Source organism: Trachemys scripta, chromosome 13, assembly GCF_013100865.1.
Source record: "Trachemys scripta elegans isolate TJP31775 chromosome 13, CAS_Tse_1.0, whole genome shotgun sequence".
In the NCBI taxonomy this organism is placed as follows: domain Eukaryota; kingdom Metazoa; phylum Chordata; order Testudines; family Emydidae; genus Trachemys; species Trachemys scripta.
In genome coordinates, this window is record NC_048310.1 from 21,205,687 (window position 1) to 21,228,532 (window position 22,846).

A 22,846-nucleotide genomic window follows, 5' to 3' on the forward strand; every position below is an offset into this window, starting at 1 on the left:
GATAAGAGTTAAGGCTGTGCATGCTAGCATGATTTGAAGAATGAGAAGTGTGCATCGGGTGTGGTTATATGTTAGAAGTGAAAGGATGTTTGTTGTGCAGAAGATGAGAAAGAGTGAATCAGGTGCGATGACATGTGGGTGGACAGGCACATGAAGTGTGTTGGTCCAGATGTCAATGTTGATTAACTGGTGCTAGCCAGGATTTTTAGTGATTGCATTGATAGGAAATGCACTTCAACAACTGTAGCTCAAAGTTAGCCAACTTTGTGTGTGTATACGCGCACACAGAGGAGAAAAGTCTCTTTATAGAATATTATTGCAGGAGTTTCCCTATTCTCTTTATAGAAGTTTTGATGTTGGAAAAAAATGTGCACATGAGCCTGTCAGGATAAGGATATTGCACTGAAAACCCCAAGTCTAACAGGGATGTCTCTCCTGTTAGGGCTAACCCTTGAGACTAATCTCTGTGGGCTTGCTCCTGCACTCGAGGAAGACAATGGCAGAATTTCCATTGAGTTCAGTGAGAGTAGACAGGCTCCATATGAAAGAAAAATGCTGCAACAATCGAGTGTTCACTTTGTATTGGTAGTGTTACTTCATCTCATGTATCAATCATTAGTACTACAAAGTTCACATTGTCCTATATATTGTTCACACAATATTATTTATCCCTTAAGAATCCATGGACACTGAGCACGTGTTAGAAATATCAAGACTTTAACGGACTTCAAGGACTTCAGCCTTTTAAAGGATTTTGTTCAAGTACAAGCTATAACATGGGTTTAAATTCATTTGTTCCTTTGGCCAGAGCCCCAAAGGACAGCCTCTGATTGGTCACCACATTGTAGCTAGACCATGTATAATTTAGACCAGGAGTGGGCAAACTTTTTGGCCCGAGGGCCACATCAGGGAATAGAAATTGTATGGTGGACCATGAATGCTCACAAAATTGGGGTTGGGGTGCGGGAGGGGGTGATGGCTCTGGTTGGGGGTGTGGGCTCTGGAGTGGGGCTGGGGATGAGGAGTTTGGGGTGTAGGAGGGTGCTTTGGGCTGGGACCGAGGGGTTCAGAGAGCGGGAGGGAGATCAGGGCTGGGGCAGGGGGTTGGGGCATGGGGAGAGGCTTAGGGGTGCAGGCTCCGAGCAGCGCTTACCTCAAGCAGCTCCCAAAAGCAGTGGCATAACCCTTCTTCGGTTCCTACACGGAGGTGTGGCCAGGCGGCTCTGCACGCTGCCCCGTCCACAGGCACCACCCCTGCAGCTCCCATTGGAGCACAAGAGAGGGCCACTGGAGCACGTAGGAGCCAGAGTGGGGCCATACCTGGCTTCTAGTAGCCATGTGGTGCGGCCCCTTACCTAGCGCCCCGGCTGGAGCGCTGGAGCAGGGCTGAGCTGCGTGGTCCGGCCCCCGACCCAGCACCCCGGCCAGAGTACCGAAGCAGAGCCAAGGTGCGTGGTCTTGCCTCCGACCCAGTTCCCAGGCCAGAGCGTGGCCGAGCCGCTGGTTCGGCCCCTGACCCAGCGCCCCAGCTGGAGCACCGGGGCGGGGCCGAGCCACCTGGTGCACCCCCCAACCCAGCGCCCCGGCCAGAGTTGGGCCGAACCCAACTCCCCAGCGGGAGCTCGCAGGCTGACTTAAAACAGCTCGCGGGCAGGATCTGGCCCGCGGGCCATAGTTTGCCCACCCCGATTTAGACTCTGATCTATATTGTAAATGGACTTTATATTACTTAGACTCCTCTTAGAAAGAGAGAATAAATTCCTGAACCCTTTAATTATAATAGCTGGGGACAGTGCAGGTGAGAGGGAACAATTTTACAAACTGTTTAAATGTGTATAATTGCAGTGCTTTAGTAAAAATATGTTCACCAGCTTCCCATAAACTGCTTCAGCAGACCTAATGCTCTCCATTTTACTTGATTTTTGCTAAGTTGCAACATTTTCCTTAAGGTTTATGCAAACATAAATGCAATCAAACCTTAGAAGAGCAATGAGAGAACTTACCTCTATCTTTTCCCCTAACACCCCACCAATCTTTTGTTTATTCCAGGTAACATTATTGGTTCTGGAATCTTTATTTCACCAAAAGGAGTTCTGGAACACTCTGGGTCAGTGGGACTAGCTCTTGTTGTTTGGGTGCTTGGAGGAGGAATTGCTGTCCTTGGATCTTTATGTTATGCTGAGCTAGGAGTTGCTATCCCAAAATCAGGAGGGGATTATTCCTATGTCACGGAGATTTTTGGTGGGTTAGCTGGGTAAGTATTGCATCCATTTCATCCTTCATCTTTTATGATGTTAATGAGGTGCTTTGAAAACATTTTTATATTAAATATTTAGTGGAAAAAGTCAATTTCCCCTTGTGCTGAACTTGCAATTAAAGTGTCTATTTGTCTATAAGAAACTTTTATTAAGTGATTCTGACTGTTTTCAAATAATACTATCCTGTACCTATGTCTACCTTTTGGTTATTTTAGTTCAGCTTGGTGAAAAACTCTCTGGCTAATCTCAGCCAACTGAATAAAACTGATGATGTGAAAGTACAGTGTTGCAAACTATACCATCTGGTATTTACTTACTCTCTCTCTCTCTCATAGATATACATATAGATATAACCACTGAAGATAAGTCTGAAAGAATACCCTGAATCTGAGCAGCCTCAGACATGGGGAAATTTGAACTGGAGCTAGACTTCATAGTCCAAGCCCATCCCTAATTATCAGAGTAAGAAACAACATACTCCTACTTCTGTGATGTGATTTCACCCTCCCACAACAGGATATGGTAAATCACTTACAGGCCAAATTAAAATTTTTCTAGAGAAGCACTTGAGGATTTTGGTCCTTAGCTTGCACCACTGTGGTTCATATCTTGGAAGTGTACAGATCACTTCACCATGATATTGTGAAAAATTTGTAGAAGGGAAGATACGCCATTTCACACCCCATGTTCCTGAACAACTGTGAGTGGAATAAAGTGATAAAGGGAGTGAGGAGGAGTAAGAAACTAAGTTTATATTGCCTGTGTATATTGCCTATAAACTATAAGTTTATACTGCATATTAAACATAAGTTTAAAAAAAGCTGTTCTTGGCCTCTATTCACATCTCTATTTTAGATGCTTCTACACCTTCTGGATTCCTTGGCGATTTTATAATCAAAATAGGTGTTTTATGTGTTACTGTTTTATATATGAAGAGTAAACACACTCTTTGCAAACTTAAATGACAAAATGAATGGGGGTGGGTACTGACTTTTTTTAGTATTAAACAAAAATATTCTCTCATTTTAGCGAACTGTCATGCTCAGGACAGTGAGGCCCAGGCCTATAATGTGAAACATTCCCTGTGGACTATAGCTTTGCTCATGCTTGTCAGATGACAGTCCTGTTTTCCCACACGTCCATCAGTTTGTTTCTCTGTACAGACAGCTACTGCAAATGTAAAAAATTACAAGGTAACTTTCAGATACTGACCACAGGATTCAGGCCACTAAACAAATTTCTGTATGAACCTAGGTTCCTGAGATGAACCATCACTTTATTAAAATCCCTCAATGACCTATTAGCCACTTATGTGACACACTTTGCATATAGCACCAAAGAATTCAGGATTGAAGATGTTAAAACAACCAGGCTACCTAATCTCTTAAGAACTAAGTGGCTCATTATGTCCTTGTGGGAATAATTCAAAATAAGGAATGGAGAATGTACATTTTTAACCAGCAGAGTTTACTTTGAATTCTTCCATTCGAGAATAGAAAGTAAGATGGCTCCATGTATGCGGCATTGTTTTTCCCTGGGGGGGGCGGGAAAGATATTCTTCACTCGAGTTAGCTAACTCTTGGCAAAATCCTAGTGAAGACAAAGCAGCTTGTAGTTTTCACATGAAATACTAGGTTAAGCAATTTAAAGACTATGGTTTACTTTCAAGAAAACTACAAACTGTTTTGTCTTCAACTAGAATTTCACCTTGAGTTAGCCAACTCAAGTTACTATCATATCTTTTTTCTAGTGAACACACAGTCAACCCGGCTGAGCTCAGGGATTCAGTTACAGGAACACAATGTTCACACAAGGGCCACTTGCTTCCACATTGCCACCTGCTTCCCATGGATAGCAATGTTGCTGCCAGGGACATGTTGCTGCCAGGGACATGTTGCTGCCAGGGACATGGTGCCAGCAGTTTTTGTAATCATGGCTGCTCCTTGAAATGAGGGGAAAAACATAAGACACTACAGACAATGCCACTTGCTATGATATGAATGTTTCATATAAGGGAACCCAGAAAGTCAGTATTCACCACCACAATTTCACAATATCCATTAATTTTAGTAAGAGAAAAAAGAGAGTAAGAGAAAAACCCTAATAAAAAATTGGAGAATAAAACCTAATTTAGTTCCTAATCAAAGTGACACTAGCCAGGCAATATCAAGAGAAGTATAATCTTATCTCCTGATGAAAAATAATGCTCCAATTCTCTATCTCCAAAATGACTTTATTTGTGCTCCCGAGAGAACCAAAGGATGTCATAAGAGTATGACACAGGGTTGTTTTAGCTGAGGAGTCTTCAGACACCTTTTCTGGCTAAGTGGTAGTTGAGGAAGTGGGGAAGGAAAAGAACACACAAGGGGAATAACTAAATTTCACACCCCAGATGGTGTTTGGGAGATTTAGTGGAAGCCAGTGGAGGTGATGATGTCATTTGGGTCCTTTTCTTTGGCCAAGTCTGGTCAGGACATCTCTCAGGAGCAGGCCCAGTAGTGTCACTGTGGATCCCAGGAGATGCCGGGGTGGCAGCCATAATGGTGAAGCCCATTGTGGTCTCCCATCTTTCAGGCAGCCAGCATTCTGGTTGCTAATTTCTCCCAAAGTCTCTTTTTGAGGACCCAGACGTGAATGGTGGGAGGAATAGTCCATCCCCTGATTATTTTGTCCACCAATTAGGCCTAATTTCCAACACACTAATTTTAGTCCATTGATTTGTAGTCCCACTCTTCTTTCTTTTACTAGGCATGATTTTAACAATCGTTGAGTTATTTTGTTCAGACTCATTTGGTCTTTGTCTCCCTTTTACACCTTTCCCATCAACATTCATTGTGATAAGTTATTTAACACTTTATAAACTTGTATCCACTTTCCCACTGTTAGGCTCACTAGGCCTCAGTTATCACTACAGAGGTCTGCTCACTGGGATAGTGGTTAATCTGAGAGGGAAACCTCGTCAGTAGAAAAGTGGGGTCCCAACAGGGAATCCTAGTCAGGCCTGTGGTGGAGGGCAGTGGGAGCTACTTAAAAGCCAGGGGGGACTAGACAAGCAGAAGGCAGCTGGTATGGGAAGGGCCAAATCGGAGTAAGCAGCATTGAAGGTGGATAGGGATGGAGAAACAGTGGTAGGATGGTGCTGGGAATATGCTGGGTGATACTGGAGGGGCAGAGAAGGAGAGAGATTGGCTTTGTGAAGGGACTGAGCATCTGCATGGGATGAGGGAAGAAGCAGCTGCAGGAAAGGATATAGACAAAAAGATGGGAGCAGCCTCCTATGTGCTACTCTTTATGGCAGGAATGACCCTGTGCCTGCATGTCACAGGAGCACAGTAGGAAGATGAGACAGGAGTGCAGGACTGTGCGCCCAGGGTGTAATTCTTTGCTACAGCAAATTATCAAGGACAAAGTAACCAAAATGTTGAATTTCTAAAGCCAAGCTGATTGAGATCCAGCACTTTGGGGAACTTTACAAATATGTTTATGGGAATTATGTCCTAAGGGAGTGGGGCACTCAATTCCCATTAATTTTAATGAGAACTGGGCTTCCAAATCCCTTAGGCATCTTTAAAAATCATGCCATAACTCTGCTGTTCTTTTCCTTAGTAATCACACAAAACCCACAGTGTAGCAGTGTCCCTTTGCACATACAGTTTGGATTAGCTTTTCTCTTTGTCATATTTTTGCATGATGAACATTTCCAAGGAGGAGTCACACACACACTCTCTCTCTCGCTCTCTCTCATTCTCATTGTTTAGGTACAAAGAAAAAGAGTTGGATGGTATAGCACTAGCTTTTGGATCTTATGCCAGTGAGCCTGTTTTTTCCTTTTTTTCCTTTTATTTTTATGATATAATTTTTAAATAGCATTTGAATATGATCACACTAACTGCAGTATTTTTGACACATCCTGTATTGCCAAAGCAGTATAACTGGGTGCAGTGCATTTGCATACATATCGATTTTCATGCGTACACAGGTCATAAAAAGAACATTACCCAAAATAGTAAATAATAGGCTTCATATGTATGCCTGTGGCATTTTTACCAACAAATTCAGGTTCATAAAACTTACCTATGCATTTCTGATAAATATAATCTTTCTTCTCTATGCTCAATAAGAACAATGTAACTGAAGGCAAGTTGTATTTTTTTATCAGATCATGATTGACCATATCAAGTACTTGATATAAATCAATAAATATTACATCCAGCATAGAGACCTAACCCAAGACTTTAATAAATGTTACCTCAAACTTTAAACAAAACGTATCTTAAATTAACTTATAAGACGTTAAATGTTTTCATTTATTACAAAGCCTCAAGTTTCTGAAGGCAAAAATTCAGCCTGCATTTGATACAATGCTAGTAATAAGTAGAATGGTTCTCTCCCTCAAGGAAAGAGAGGCATTGCATGCAGGAAGAGTCCACGAGGAAATGAGACCTCGCTCCGCAGTTTTGTCTCCTTCCTCCAGGACTCTCTAGAGAGTAACCAAGCAAGAACTATCATGGATGCTGAGGAATTAAGAGCAATAAATATAATACTCAGCACTTTCCACTTTCAAAGCATTTCACTAACAGTAACAAGTTGTTTCACAGAGTACCCCGAAGAGGCCTGTATTATCCCACAGATGAGGGAAATGAGGCTCACCCAGGCTGCAATTTGTTCTAGGCCTCATTTAATCTGATCCCTCTAAATCAGTGGTTCTCAAACTAGGGCTGCCGCTTGTTCAGGGAAAGCCCCTGGCGGGCTGGGCCGGTTTGTTTACCTGCCGCATCCGCAGGTTCGGCTGATCGCAGCTCCCACTGGCCGTGGTTCGCCGCTCCAGGCCAATGGGAGCTGCAGGAAGCAGCGCAGGCCGAGGGACGTGCTGGCCACCCGGAACAAGCAGCGACCCTAGTTTGAGAACCACTGCTCTAAATCACTGTCAAGAACAGTTACATTTTCCCTAGGCCCAAATCCTCAACGGTACTTAGGCACATTACGCTTACTGATTTCAGTGGAAGTTAGGCAACTAAATATCTTGGAGGATTTGGGCCCTAGCATAGATGCCGACTCCGTGGGTGCTCCGGGACTCAAGCACCCATGGAAAAAAATAGCGGGTGCTCAGCACCCACCATCCACAGCTGTTGGGTGGGCCCTGGGGCTGGCTAGCTGATCAGCTGTTCCGCGGGGCCTCGGGGCTGGCCGCCAATCAGCTGTTAAGCAGCTTGTGGGAGAGGTTCGGGGAGGATGGAGAGGAGCAGCAGCGGGATGGCGGGGAGCTTTGCGGAAGGGGGCTGGGAGAAGTGAGCGACAAGTGGGTGGGGGGGCCTCAGGGAGGGGGCAGAGTGGGAGCAGGAAGAGGTGGAGTGAGAGCAAGGCCTCGGGGGAAGGGGTAGAGTTGGGGTGGGGCCTTGGGGCGGAGCATCCATGGGAAAAAACAAAAGTCAGCGCCTATGGACCCTAGTTCTTATTTTAAACTGTCTAAACCTCTTTCTAAAATGTCTGACTCCTTCTCAGCTTTGGTAAGGCAAGAATGATTTTAACATCTCAGATTCCACCATAGTGAATTACAGAGCAATCCCAAAAGTTTATCAGATAATGCTTCAGCTTCTGCTTTCCTGACATTCTCAGACACACAAATCCAGTCTCAGGAGAATGACTTTCCATTCAAATGCCTGGGGCAGTTAACTGAGTACATGGCGTAACTGCCCTTTTTTTTTTTTTTCAAAACTGAACTTTTTCTATTATCTACTTGGGTTAAATCCCCTAGTATGCTATCTTCGTGACTGGAACTGTTAATAAGATAAAACACTGCAGCTTTAACCATTTGCCTTGCTGTTTAGTTTGGCAGTTATGTATTCCACTGACAATACAGACATTTAAACATAATTGTGTCCAAAAAAGCCCTGTCTCACTTCAACCCAAGTTAACCATAGGCCATGTCTCCACTATGGGTGTTACAGTGGCACAGCTACAACACTGCAGCTATGCCACTGTAGCAGATGCTTCCTACAGCAGCTGAAGGGGTTTTTTCATTGCTGTAGGTGATCCACCTCCTCAAGCAGTGGTAACTAAATCAACAGAAGAATTTTTCCATCAATCTAGACACATCTATAGTGGGGGGGGGGTTTAGTCAGCTTAATAAAGACATTCAGGAGGGTGAATGTTGCATGCCTCTGAGCATGGTAGCAACGTAGACCTAACTTTTAAATATAGTCCAGGCCTTAGTTTACTCAAAACAGTTCTTTTTCTGTTCTGCAAATCATATTCTCCAACCTGTGTCGTAGTTTAGAGCCAAACATTACCGTGGCGACTCATCATGTTGCATAACATCTGTGCATTAATTCCCCCAAGCTTAATAGGAACAAATTGAACCCCTTTAACAAATAGCAGTTTGGGCTCAAGTGTTAATATCTTTTACTCAAGACTAGGATTTAATTAAAACACCTGAGACTAATAGCAAAATTAAGATTAAAATATGCCTAAATGTTAATTGTGTCATCCTTTCATCTTTATTTGATCTCTGTTTTGAACTCCCTGTTTGACAATTTGGCTTCATAATCCTCTGGCAACAATCTGCATTTAACTTAATTGGTTTTATCAAACCTGCATGTATTTCATTCTATGTGAAACAAATTGAGTATCAGATCTCTCTACTGAATTATTCACATTCCCAGTAAATTTCATAGTACCAAATACCAATTTTAATGTGTTTAATATTGCAATGTACAAGTGACTGCCGATGTTGACTGAGATATTGCTTTTCGGATCTGATTTTCAAATTCTTGCTTCTAATGGGCATATGTAGTTTCACCTGTATACACCACTATGTAGACTTTGCTGCATTCACCACTGTACATGAAGATATTATAACATTCTTGGGAAAAACTCATGAGTTTTACCCACAAATACTCCAGTCCTTGCACTCACACCAGTCCACACCCATCAAAATTCCATACACACAGGCAGAGGCTGGTTTGAGGGGAAAGGGGCACTTTCATTTGACCAGAAGAGCAATCAGGTGAGTCAGCATTGTCAGAGATCAGCATTGTCAACAACTGATTATTTCAATCTTTAAATTTTATTAATCTTTGATTATTTAACCCTCAGGCTCTAACATTATAATCCAAATAAATTCCTTTTGAGAGAATCCAAAAGAACTTCTACTTTAAAATGTGTTATAACTAAGTAAAATTCACATCCCAAAGACAGCTACCAGCAGCACAATAACCCCCTGATGTTATGCTTTTTCACACAGCCACAGGATAGCAATTATTATGTAAAATTCAGTGTCTGTACAGTCCCTAGCACAATGGTATCCTGGTCCGTGACTGGCGCTCCTAGACACTTGGTTAATACAAATAATAATAATAATAATAATAAACAGTGTGAAAGAACTTGGCTGAACTAGCTTCTTTAAAGAGATGAAAACTGTAGGAAATGTAGGGAAAGAGCCACTCAAAAAAAGTAAAGAGAGAGCATGCAGTGGGGTTTTTAAAGTACATTGTCATTTGGAAATGTAACCAATTATTTACATGTGCCAGTTGATTTACAAAGTTAATGATACAATGGTTTATAAGAAAAAGAAAGTGTGAGAACATGCCATACTCCTCTGGAACAAAAAGGGGGAAACTAACATAACAGGAATGAAGAGCACTTACCAGCTACAAGAAAGGAGGGTGCAGCAAGGAGCAATGAGTTGCAAAATGTCTCCTTTAGGGCTAGAGCTGCTTTGCTCTGCCAAATTTAAAGGGCCAGCTACAGAAAGGCATGCTGGGAAAGAAGAGCTTATAAGAGAACAACCCTGGACTAAGCAGCTTTAGTATGAACTAGAAAGTAGCCAAGAAAAGATGCCTGGGAAACAATTGCATCTGTGTTGTGCATGCCACTACTATATATATATTATATAAAAGAATCAGTAGCATCTCATCTTCTTGCATTGATTATATCTTACCACATAGTTCCCATCCAATTGATAAGAAAAAAATGTATTTTAAGTTAAGCTGAATGCTTCCCTCTTAAAGTAAAAAACACTGAACATGTGGAAAGTTTGTGGAGCTCAGTCTGACCAAAGGAGATGCCTCTGAAGTGTTCAGAAGTGAGGTCTGAAGGTTCTGTTCCTGCAAGAAGGAAGCCCACTGGACATCAAAATATCTTGGTCAGAGACAAGCAACCCATAAATAATACTTTTTCTTTATATACCCCTTTCAGCCAGTGATCTCATTTTATAAACATCAACTAGGCCTTCCTACGTCTTTCCGAGGCAGGTATTTTTATCCCCTTCCACAGAGTAAGCAACTGAGGAATGTAAAGGCCTACATTTTCAAAAGTATTCACTCATTTTGGGCAAACCATTTCAGCTACCATTGAAGTCAGTAGAAGTTGTGGGTGCTCAGTTGCTCTTATTCAGGTCCTATGTGTCTCAGGTTGGGCTAACAAAAACTGAAACACCTATAAATAAAGGGCAGGCAGAAACTTGACACAAGTCACAGCGTCCGTGGCCCAGCTAGGAATATAGCTCAGAACCTCTGCTCTAGCCATTAGACAATGCTCAAGACAACTTTAAGATTAAAGAACAAAGAGTGTGTTGTGGTAACACATAATGCTAGAACACATCTTTTTCCTTTCCAGGGGCACCATTTAATCCATTGGTGATACTCTCACTGTGACATGCAAAGCTAACTCAATATGCTGACAGAATGTCTCTATTCCTTGTTATGTGCATGTTTAAACTGTGTGCTACATCGCATCCAATTTATATGAAAAAACAGATTGATTTGGGAAAATAAGAGTAAAGAAAGGTTGGGGAGAAACCAGAGAAGTGATTGTTTTGATGGGGTTTAGAAAAATAGCTACCTAATTCTGAGGCTCCTATAAAGATAGTCATCAGATTATGAAACTGTTGTACAGTCAAATGATTCTTACTGGTGTAACAGCAGCACCAATTGTTTTTCTTGTGAATACAGTTTTTTGCTGCTATGGAGTGCAGTGCTTATCATGTACCCTACCAGCCTGGCTGTTATCGCACTGACATTTTCAAACTATGTTCTACAACCGGTGTTCCCTAATTGCATCCCACCTTATAATGCCTCCAGGGTCCTCTCCACAGTGTGTTTATGTGAGTATTGCCTAATGTTCTTTATGCTCCTATGAAGTTTACGTCATGTTTACATCAAAGAGGTTTAATATTCTCTCAGGGGCAAATCCATCCCCCACCCCACACCAATGGTCACTGAAGTCCCCTTTGCAGCAACCAAGGCAGTTCCACTATGGTGGTCGGAGGCTGAATGTGGGGAGGGGAGGTGCTACATATCATGCTGGCTTAGCTGAGTCTTATTTTCAGTTTCATTGTGTGCTATAGGGTGATATATTCCACAAAGCAATGGACCAAAGAGGAGGTGTGCACATCTGGATTAGGTATAAACTGAGGTCTGAGGTTCAGGTTGAAAGATGAATAAGGGGTGGGACTCAGTATGAGTAACTAAGACCCTTTTACTCAGGGGTTATCAAACTGGGGGTCGGGACCCCCTCAGGGGGTCATGAGGTTATTACATGGGGGGTTGTGAGCTGTCAGCCTCCATCCCAAACCCCACTTTGCCTCCAGCATTTATAATGGTGTTAAATATATAAAAAAGTGTTTTTAATTTATAAGGGAGGTTGCACTCAGAGGCTTTCTATGTGAAAGGGGTCACCAGTACAAAAGTTTGAGACTCATGGCTTTTACTGTATTTAAGCCACTGTTGCTAACTCAACAAATGGGTTAGCAATTCGCAAGTCCTTTATATGTGTGTGTAAAAAAACAAATGCCACCAATTCTTAATTAATTACTAAGGTCCCAGAGGGGAGCAAATCAGAATGAAAAGGGATGGAGAGACTCACCACTTCCCCTCAGGCCTGGTCTACATTACAACGTTATGTCAATGCAAGGCAGCTTACATCGACCTAACTACATAAGTGTCTACACTAACATTTCGCTCCTGCTGTCATAACTTGCCCACTACACTGATTTAATAACTCCACCATCACGAGAAGCATAGAGTCAATGTCAATGCAGTTATGTCAACACAGTTTCAGTGTAGATACTATATTGCTAACATCGACTGTTGCTGGCTTTCAGAAGCCATCCCACAATGCCCCACACTAACAGTTCAATCAGTGCTCCTGATGAGGACACACACTGCTAACTCAAGGAGCAAAGTGTAGACAACACAAGTAATGTAATTACTGCGGCAGCTGTACGCCGACATAAATTAGGTTGACTTAATTTTGTAGTGTAGACATGCCCTCAGTTGACATAAGTCCCTTCCCACAATTAGGACTTCCTAAGTATTGATGGGGCATCCAGGATAGAGCTCTGGCAAACTTCCTTCTGAAACAGGCAGTTTTCTAGAGTGGAGTTAATCCTGCTCATCAGACCCATCCAAACCCAAGGTAGATTTCCATCTGGTCTGCTGATAGGAAACTAGCAGTCTATGTTTCTCAGCATTTGTTAATGAATATTCTGAAATATACAAAATTTTGTTCCACTGAATTCGGTTTTCTGCTCTCTAGTACTCCTGACTTGGGTGAACAGCTCCAGCGTTCGATGGGCAACTCGCATCCAGGATATATTTACAGCAGGAAAACTGTTAGCCTTGGCCCTTATCATTACTATGGGCTTCATACAGATCTTTAAAGGTACTCACTGAGAAAGCCTAAACATCGGTACTGTACTCTTGGTGAAATTAAATTCTCTTTGGAAAGCCTATTGCGCCCATCCCATTGTTTTCTAGTTCTTAGCAGGCCGGGGAAGAGTTCTGAGGGCCTATTTCATTTCCCCTGCTGACAGAGTTCTCTGCTACAATTAGCAAGCATTTGGATTTGAAAGAAACTGGACAAGGAGGTAGCTGGTGAAGTTACTTGATCTGTGGGAGGGCAAGTTTCAAGTAGAGCCTAGCAAAGACACCACTGTGTACGATGGACATAAATATGTGACTAAACTGAAAATAATTAATGTTAATTGCTGTTAATTGAAGCTACAGGATTCCTTCCAAGTATGGGTGCAATCACAAAGGAAGTATTCTTCAGAACATAGCATGATAAGTAATTATCAAACAGGCAACATAGTACAAAAATAAGATGTAGCATCCTTACACAAGTTTCTCTCTCAAAGAAAACTGTTGTTTTCAGTAAAGTAAAGTAAAGCACTAAACTGAAATATTGAGAAATATCTCACTGGGTAGATTTATAGTGTAATTTTTTCAATGACATGTTCCTCAAATTTTAAATTGCTTTTGATGAACTCTGTATACAAGGCCCCAAATCAACAAGCAATGTAAGCAGCTGCCTAACTTTAAGTATACGAGTAGTTCCAGTTCCCCTGGAAGCAGTGGGACTACTCACGTACTTAAAATTAGACAAGTGCTTATGTATCTTACTGATTCAGCCCCATAATGAAAAGTACAGGACCCAAGGGATGATGATGTTTTCAGCATGTGTGAAATGGGTCATATAGAGAGGACAGAAATACAGTATTTACACCTAACCAGGAAGAGAGGTTAAAAAATTGTGCATAGTTAGGCGAGGGCACCACGTTCCAGGTTAAAAATAAAAAAGCCCCACAGCTTGAAAAATTCCACCTGCCCTGCAGGGTTTTGTTCTGAGTAGAGTGAATGTTATTGAAGAACTCTGGGTTCCTGTAGAGGAGACAGTCACTCCATTCAGAAGAGATGAGAGTTTAGGGCATCAGATACCAATGCTGAGCTGGTATAAATTGTCATAGTTCCATTGACGTCAATGGGGATCACACAGGTTTTGTGGCAGCTCTGTCAATATAGCTAGTGCTGTACTATTGGTGAAATTAAATTCTCTTTGGAAAGCCTATTGCACCCATCCCATTATCAATACAGCTGTGACAATTTACACCATCAAGGCTGTGCCCTGGGACAGTTTTGTATGAGAATCTAAAGGAAGCACTGGTAGTTTGATGTTCATGTTTCCCAGTTCTCAGGGTGCAAGCCAGTGAAGCACAGTCTAAGGTTAGTAAACATAATATAAAATGGAATGGGCACAATTCTAGGAAGTTTACAACTTCCACCGATCAGCACTTCCACCAGTCAGCATCATAATATTTTACACTTTTGACTTAACTTCTTGCTTTTGTTCTGTCTATAGGAAACTATGAAGAACTAACACCAAGCAATGCATTCAATTTTTGGATGTCTCCATCTGTGGGACAGTTAGCATTAGCTTTTCTTCAAGGGTCATTTGCATTCAGTGGGTGGAACTTCTTGAATTATGTAACAGAAGAATTAGTTGATCCCCGCAGGCAAGTATTTATTTCCATATGACCCAGATACTTTTGAGGTAAAGACAGTGGGTCAGTCTGCTGGTACCATGCACAGTGTGTTCTGCAGCAGGACTGACATCACTAAATGTCTATACATATCTAAAGTAAAGGTAATTAAGGTTATCACCTGCTTTTTTAGATCCCATATAGGGCAAGTTAAATGAAGATGCTGAAATTAAGAATGTCTTTGGCCCATCAAGTTAGACATAGCTCTCAGCGAACGAAGATATCATATAGGTGTAACACTGACATTATGGCACTATTGAACTGTCTATTGCTTACATATTAATCTGTATTAATGGGACTAAACATAATATAACTACCTATTGCTTATATGTTAATGGCACTAAACATAACTAGTTATTGTTTATATATCAATCTATACCATTGATGGGATGCCTCACAAAATTACATTATATTTTATGTGTGTGTGTATTTTATATCTATATAATACCAAAACATATTGTCTGTGGTCTTGGTTCTTCAGACAACATTTCCCCCAAAGGGAACACATAAAGAAGAGATTAAAATGTCTTTTTACAGAAGAGGCAGAATTTTCCCTTCCCCCTCCCCTCATCCCACTCCATTTATGAAACACTTCTGAACCTGCCTTCTTCTGTGGTATGTGCAGTGTGGATGCTGGCTGTTAGCTGTAGGAATAAAGTTCTCTAAGGGTGATTGGCATCATGTTTGGTGCTGATAGTCCAGGCTTTGAAATGAGTTATTCCCCATCATGTTTGAAAAGCCAGGGGGAGAGTGATTTCCACCAAGAAGCAGCAAAAGCTCAAAGGTTTAAAAATTTCTGAGATGAAAAAATGGAATGATGAATTCACATGACACTTCTTGGGTCTTCAATTGGTTCTGGATGTTCAGCACACATACCTCACCCCCAATTAAGCAAGGTATAATTTCAGGTATTACACATTCTGGATAGAAACAAATTACAGCCTCAATCCTGCAAAAACTTATCTGCATACTTTAACTTTACCTATGTAAGTAGTGAGATGTTCATGTACATAAAGTTATGCATATTTATAAATCTTTAAAGAATTTCAGGGGGAAAGGAGGCAGGTATGGTGCTCTCTCAAGCAACTGTAAACATTTTCACAAACATCCAGAATTTTCTGAGCAAAAAAGAAACAGGAGAAAGAGTTCATGTAGTGAATGCCAGCAGAAATTGGATACTGCTATCAAATGCACAAGTTTGAGAACAAAAATAATTCAGTTTGTGCTTTGTAGCATCTTTAGCTACAGAAAAAAAACAACAGTTTGGCACATAGTTTAACCTGATGAGTTATCAAGAGTGTTAGAGATGCCAATTCCAGCTCTCTGAAAGTTTTGCCACAGAATTTTATCAATTCTACAGTTTTTGAGGGAGAAATATAAAATAAAAAGCTATTTTCATTAGGGAAAAGAAATAAAACCCAACATCATGTCTATACCAAAACCTTGCAAAACTACACTGGTGAAAACTATTTATTAAACTTTTTTGCTAATCTGACAAAGCCAAAAATCAGAGCTATAGTGAACACATTCTCCTGAGTGGAGCGTACACACTAAACAGCTCTTAGGGTCAATAGCATGCTTCTATCACTTGGCAAAGTTCCTCAGTGAATAAATGAGAGAAAAAGGCAAGTCCATTACTTTCCATGGCATCATTTTTATCAAAGAGAGCCTCGTGTAAACTAAATTAAACTTACAGGAACATTATTAGTCTTGTTGGTTATCACAGTAATAGCTTACACAACATAGAAAACATATAGGAATTCTTTATGAAGAAGAAGCTTTCTGGTATCTCCATCTCAGCCATGTTGTAAATTCTGTTTGATAGTCTTCAGTTCTGTGGCGATATCCTGTGTTATATGGATTTATAATCTACACATACATGAAGCCCTGTAATGGTTTTAGTATTCTCAGAACTGCAATATGTCAAGCTACTGAGAGAAGTACAGTTTGGAGTGGGGGGAGGAAGGAGGGGAGTTTCTCTTGTTTTGTTCTATGTAGCGATAGGGCAGTAAAGCACAAAACTGAATATAAACTCCCATGAGGGGGAGGGACAAGGGGGTGGGGTGGTATGGTCCAGTTATATGTGAATGTAATTTCTTATCAAACCTCCTAATTCTTCAATTAGGAACCTACCTCGTGCCATATTCATATCCATCCCATTGGTGACATTTGTGTATACATTCACCAATATTGCATATTTCACTGCCATGTCACCTCAAGAGCTCTTGTCCTCCAATGCTGTGGCAGTAGTAAGTAAACCATTCCATGGATGTCTAAAATATACTTTAATTTCAGTTCTGTGCTGTGCAGTATATTTCAGTTTCTCTGCCTTCTGTTGCTTTAGACATTTGGTGAAAAGTTACTGGGCTATTTTTCCTGGGTTATGCCAGTCTCAGTGGCCTTATCTACATTTGGAGGAATAAATGGATACCTTTTTACCTCATCAAGGTTAGCTGGAGTGCAATTTTATAAACATTGTCTAATTTGGGGAGGGGATGCTTTAATGTAATTTGCTGCAACAATGCTAGCTAGACATTTTATGTGTTACAGAACAATCTCAGTGTTGGGCACATTAGATGCATTAAATTATGAATTGTTCCATTTCAGTCAGCAGATATCATACTGAATAGCAGGATCTCCTGCAAAAGAGCCCTTATGATCTACTGGAATGTCTGCAGGTGTGATGGAATGATCTGTACTAAGAATAAAACATTGGCTACGTATTTAGACAATGTAATTTTACAATAAAGTTTCAGTAGCTATAAGCTAAACTATGTTTAGCTCAAAAAGTAGATTGAAGAAACGAGGGTTATAGGGCCAAATTCCATTCTCAGTGACATGGACATAAATCCAAAGTAAACATTCATTTGAAGGGAAGTTTACACTGGTGTAATTGGAACCAGAATCTTGCCCATAGTCTATTACATTTTTTAATTTAATAGAAATATGAGTTCTGTAAGAAAATAAAATACAAACATCTGTCAGGAAAGAAATAATAATACAGCTCTTTGGTGCTTTAGCCAAGTCACATACCTTCGTGCTCTCAAAATGTGGTGAGACCTGACAAACCAGGGGACATTTAAAAACATACAACAATTCATAACAATTTATGTATTTAAAAAAATAAAACCTTGAGAGATACTGGGCCTGATCCAAAGCCTATCAACTGGAAAGACTGTTGATTTAGGCTCTATCATAGATATTTATATGGCTCCCATCACCAGAGAATCTGAAAGCCCACGGTTTTTAATGTATTTATCCTCAAAACATCCCTGTGAGGTAGGGCAGTTCTATTAGCCCTATACTTACAGATGGGGTACTAAGCCAATTGAGACTAAGGCCCAGATCCTCCTCAAAGGTACGTGGGTTCCTAACTTCCAAATACCTTTGAGGATCTGAGCCTAAGTGGCTTGCCCAAGGCGCACAGGAAGTGTGTGGTAGAACAGGAAATTGAACCCCGACTCCAAAGTATCAGACTAGCACCCGAACCACTAGAACATCCTTCCACTCCAAGACTCCCATAGGCTTTGAATTAGGCCAATTAAGGCTGATGAAACAATACAGCTAAATGTTGGAATAACTTGTATACTGAATGTTCCTATTCTGCTTCCCAGGTTATGTTTTTCTGGAGCTCGTGAAGGTCACTTGCCCAGCTTGCTTGCTATGATTCACGTTAAACACTGCACCCCAATCCCTGCCCTTCTAGTGTGTGTAAGTTTTACTTTTTCTGTCACAATGTCTCATCTGCTTGAACAGGAGTGCAATTTAGAAAAATCTTTGTTTGCAAACTGAAATGCTTCGTTTAAGAAATTGTGAACCCTTTTACCGATTCTGTTAGCTCAGTGCAAACGTGGAGAAAATCTCCCCGCAGTCGATGCTAATTCCACTCCACAGGGCTAGTTTAGAGCTTGCTGCCAAGCTAATAGCCATAGTGGGCCCAAGGTACAGGGCTAAATGCTACTCGTTGTTCAGTAAAACTAGATGCTTTGTGCAGTGATACCTTGAGCTTCTGGAGAATCAGGATGTCTTCCCTTTACTTTGGCCCTGTAAAGAAAGTGAGTAGAGAATATCAGTGTAACAGATCCAAAAGAAGAATATCCCAGCTGAACACATTGGGTAAAATAAGGGGGACACACAATTATATTAAAAAGCTACACACTTTAAAATGTAGAAAGGAAGGATTTTGATTCATTTCTTGGTTAGTTTTTTTACACAATGTAAACTTATCTTATAGCAGTGAGTTCCACAAGTTGTTACTCAGATTGAGTTGTTAGCAAGATGGTGGGGTTGAGCCCAGCATTTGGTCTTAAAAATGTGCCTCGTCATCTTGAAGGAAAAAGAGGGAGAATTATTACTCACCCCCAACTCTCTCTTACTCCACGACACATCATGGGGATCAAGGCCACTTCCTTCCAGAGTTTAGCAGGGGTCTAAAAGGTTGTAGTAAGATTAAAATGTGCCGTTATATTTTATTTTACATTCCTCATGCTTCAATAACTGTTAGCATGAAAATTCCCTCACAGGCACATTGGCTGAAATCTTGGCCCCACTGCAGTTAGTGAGAGGCTTTTGCATTGCAGTGATAGTCAACTGACTTCAGCACAGCTAGGATATTCACCCATAGGTGATGTTATTCTCCCAGTGTGTGGCTAGCTATAGCAGTAGTGCTATCATAGCCCAGCACTATATTTTTCTCAGTAACCGTTCTGCATAGTTTATGTTTATATAAAATCATGATTTAGCCAAAAGGTGGCAGTGCCCTGGCATCTTTCCTGCCCATACACACCCACATAACTCAATGTCTGGAATCTTTTCTGGTTGAGCTGCACTACACAATCAGTGTGGTGTGTAAAAAATAACAAGCTCCAGCATGGACTCACATTGGGCAGCTGAGCTGTGGTGATGCATATGAAGAAAAGTCCCTTTGTCCATAAAAACACATCAGCTCAAATAATGTGCTGAGCGTCAGTGACTATCACTTTGTGAACTAGCCAGAGCGTAAGCAAGCTCCCTGTGCAGAGCAGAACTGGCAAATCAAAAAATGCCAGCTACCCAGTTTGTAGAGAACATTCCCTTTAAATTACTGTGCAAATTACAGAACCAACACTGCATATGAATGAATCATTCAGCGGTAGGGGTTTATTTTACATCTCGGGATGTACTAAGTGTTGCTCTGAAATATTAATTTCTATATACATAGTAATATTAAAATAATATACTGTACACAGTTACAATAGTAAATTATGTCAGACTTTAGGCAAACCTAATTAATGCATCAGGATTTTTTAAATGAATCATAGCCTGTGCATTAAGGTAGACCTAGTTAAGGTCTCGGAAGATTACCATGTTTTTGCTGTTCCTTTCCAAAATCGGGTATTTAAACAAGGTGGCCATTAATGCAAAGTGAATGGGGTTCAAACCATTTAAAAGTCTATTTTATTGGGGTGCACAGTTCAATAGATTCAGATCGTGGCAGTTCCTTCACCTGAGGTTTTCAAAAGGAGGCTGGATAGCCATCTGTCTTGGATGGTTTAGACACAGCAAATCCTGCACCTTGGCAGAGGATTAGACTAGATGACCCTTGCGGTCACTTCTATGGTTCAATGATTCTGGATGCTATCACGTTAGGGTGACCATATTTCCCAAAGGCTGGGACTGGCGTCGCTGCTGGCTTGAGCCCTGCCTCCCCCGCTGTGTGGGGTTGGCATTGCTGCTCACCCCCACCAACTCCCACACATGTTCCTTTGTGCCCCACTTTCTTGACAAAAGTGGGCATTTGTCCTGTTTACTCTTGCCAGCTGATCAAGTTGGCAAGAGCAAATGGGACAAAATGCCCACTTTTGCCAAAAAAGTCGGGACGGCCGGGACAGGGCTTAAAAAGGGACTATCCTGGCCAAAACAGGATGTACGGTCACCCTATGTTACATGTTTTGAAACTTTTCCCAAGCATTATGCATGGCACTGGTGTCCACCACGATAGTTATCAGAGGAAACAGTATGGCACGCAAGCAACACTCTCCACTCAAAAAACTCAAGAAAGTATTTGAATGGAAAATGTGGGCCAACCAATTTGGCAACAGGGTCATTTGATCAGGAATATGCTGGAGACAAATCCCTATATGGTGAACACAAGTTCTGATTGCCTTCGTGTCACCTACACCTGAGATCCCATCAGCCTAAGGGGCTTTGCCACAAACCAGCTAATCATGGCAAAGAGAACACCTAGAGCAAATCAGATGGAGATATTACATGACATTGATACAAAATATTATGCTCTCCTATTTTAAACCTTTTCAAGTCACCAGCTTCAGGATGAAAGTCCCCAAGGTCTCGAGGGATTCATATTAGCAGCTGCGGAGTGGTGAGACACTTGGATCTCTAGCATTATTTGCTGGTGCCAGTGGCACATGAGAGCCACTCGCCTTCAGGGATATTGCCACAAACCAGCCAGTCATGGGAAACCGGAATCTGAGCAGGGAGAAGGCTCACAATAATGGAGAGGTTCTGGGATCCCACCTTGGGATCTGCAGGTGCTCAGATTCTGGAATTTAGTGGATGATACTTTATAGTTTGGGGTCATTTGTATGACAATAACACTGCATATGGATGAATGATTATTATAGTTTTAGAACACATCACTGTTACAGAATACATATGGGTTTTGATTAATACAGGTAAAAATGTGATCAAAAGATATTTGAAAAACCTAAGTTTAGTGAGGCATAATTACCTAAATTGGGTCCCATTCTGCAATCTTCTGAGCATCCTTAGCTCCTGGCTAATGTCAGTGGGAAGTGAGGCACTCAAGACCTCTCAGGATCAGGCCCATAAACTGTAAGCCAGCTCTATTAACATTAATAGTGTTATTCACAAACAAAGCAAGTTCAAATAAGCAAGCTGATGCATGGAAATTTCCACCTGCCACTTTCTAAGCAGTAGTAATGCCAAAAAGATTAATGAAGTAGGTCATTTTCAGCGTGTCCCACTGGCTGAGAAAAAAGAAAAGAAAAGCTAAAGCTTTTATTCTTTATACTATATACAGGTCACTTAGAACAAAGTAATGTACTAGCCACAGCATGTTTGTCTACAAGAAATCCATCCTTTCCCATAACAGACAACTTTAATTTTGCCAGAAGTCCTGTCAGAGAGTTTAGCAGCTTTTAAAAACACACATAACAGAAATTGGTGGAGTGAAGCCATTAAAAGCATGGACAGTAAGTGCTCTGTTCTCCAGTGTAGTTACACCTGCAGCACTTAGGATCAATCCTCTGCCCTCTGACGTCCATGATTAAAAACTCCATTGATTTCATTAGGAAGCTAGAACAAGCTTCAATTCAGGGGCGAAATGTTAGTGATTAAAGTTACTGAATTACAGAAAGCTTCTGCCTGGGAATAAAGCTTACACCAGTTTAGCTCCTATAGCATTCTCCAGTTCAAAATCAGTCAGCTTCATTGGTCTAACTGTTCATTAGCACCCTCTTCCCCTTGTGTGCAACCTGATCGTATACATTATGAAGCGCAAACACTGGAAATATGCTGACTGCATTGGACGGGGGGGGGGTGTTTCATGTGATCAGGCCTTTTCTCAAGAGTGTTCATTTTTAACACAGTACATAGCTGAAGAATGGTCAGCACCAATATTAACTATGACGCATTGCAGATGTTCTACTGCTTTCTGAACAGAGTATCACAAATTCTGCCTTAAGCCAAGGTTGTTGTGAAAAGCCTTAATATCTGGGTTGTGCTGGGAGTTCAGCCAACACTGTGATCAGGAGAGGACAAGGAATGGAAAACCCCTCAACCACATAGCAGCACCAGGGATGCTACAGGTGCCGTCATGGTAGATGAGCTACACTCCCTGTATCGCTACCCTGAAACTTCTTGCGTGCTAGTCTGGAAGGCCCCGTGGATGAGGTTCACAGTGCACAGGTTGCAGACTCATCTTGCCCCATGTCCCCCACCCCCAATGCAGCAGACCATCACCAGCGTTTCAATTCAGGACGCTGCACAGCCACCGAGATGGTGGGTTAAGCCTGGCATTGGGCCTTAAAAATGTGCATAGTCATTTTGTAGGAAAAATGGGGAGAATTACACACACCCTGGCTATCTCTTACTCCACGCACATTACCTCTTTGGGTATCCAGGCCACTTCCTTCCACTTCTGGTGTATCCTCTAGTCATTGTTTGACCTGGGTCATCAAATTTACCCAATGCCAATATCAACAGTAATGTTTTCAAAGACAACGTCTTAATTGGCACTCGCAGTTCT

General features: G+C 41.5%; 1 protein-coding gene across 1 annotated transcript in view; it reads left to right on the forward strand.

Annotated features, from left to right (window-relative positions):
* SLC7A10 (solute carrier family 7 member 10) overlaps window positions 1–22,846 on the forward strand; it is a 77,022-nt gene that overhangs the window by 47,002 nt on the left and 7,174 nt on the right. The window contains exons 2-8 of the mRNA XM_034788195.1: window positions 2,050–2,254; window positions 11,210–11,361; window positions 12,795–12,920; window positions 14,397–14,550; window positions 16,703–16,826; window positions 16,922–17,025; window positions 18,192–18,288. Coding sequence (XP_034644086.1) covers window positions 2,050–2,254; window positions 11,210–11,361; window positions 12,795–12,920; window positions 14,397–14,550; window positions 16,703–16,826; window positions 16,922–17,025; window positions 18,192–18,288 — 962 coding nt within the window. The remainder of the gene's footprint in view (window positions 1–2,049; window positions 2,255–11,209; window positions 11,362–12,794; window positions 12,921–14,396; window positions 14,551–16,702; window positions 16,827–16,921; window positions 17,026–18,191; window positions 18,289–22,846) is intronic.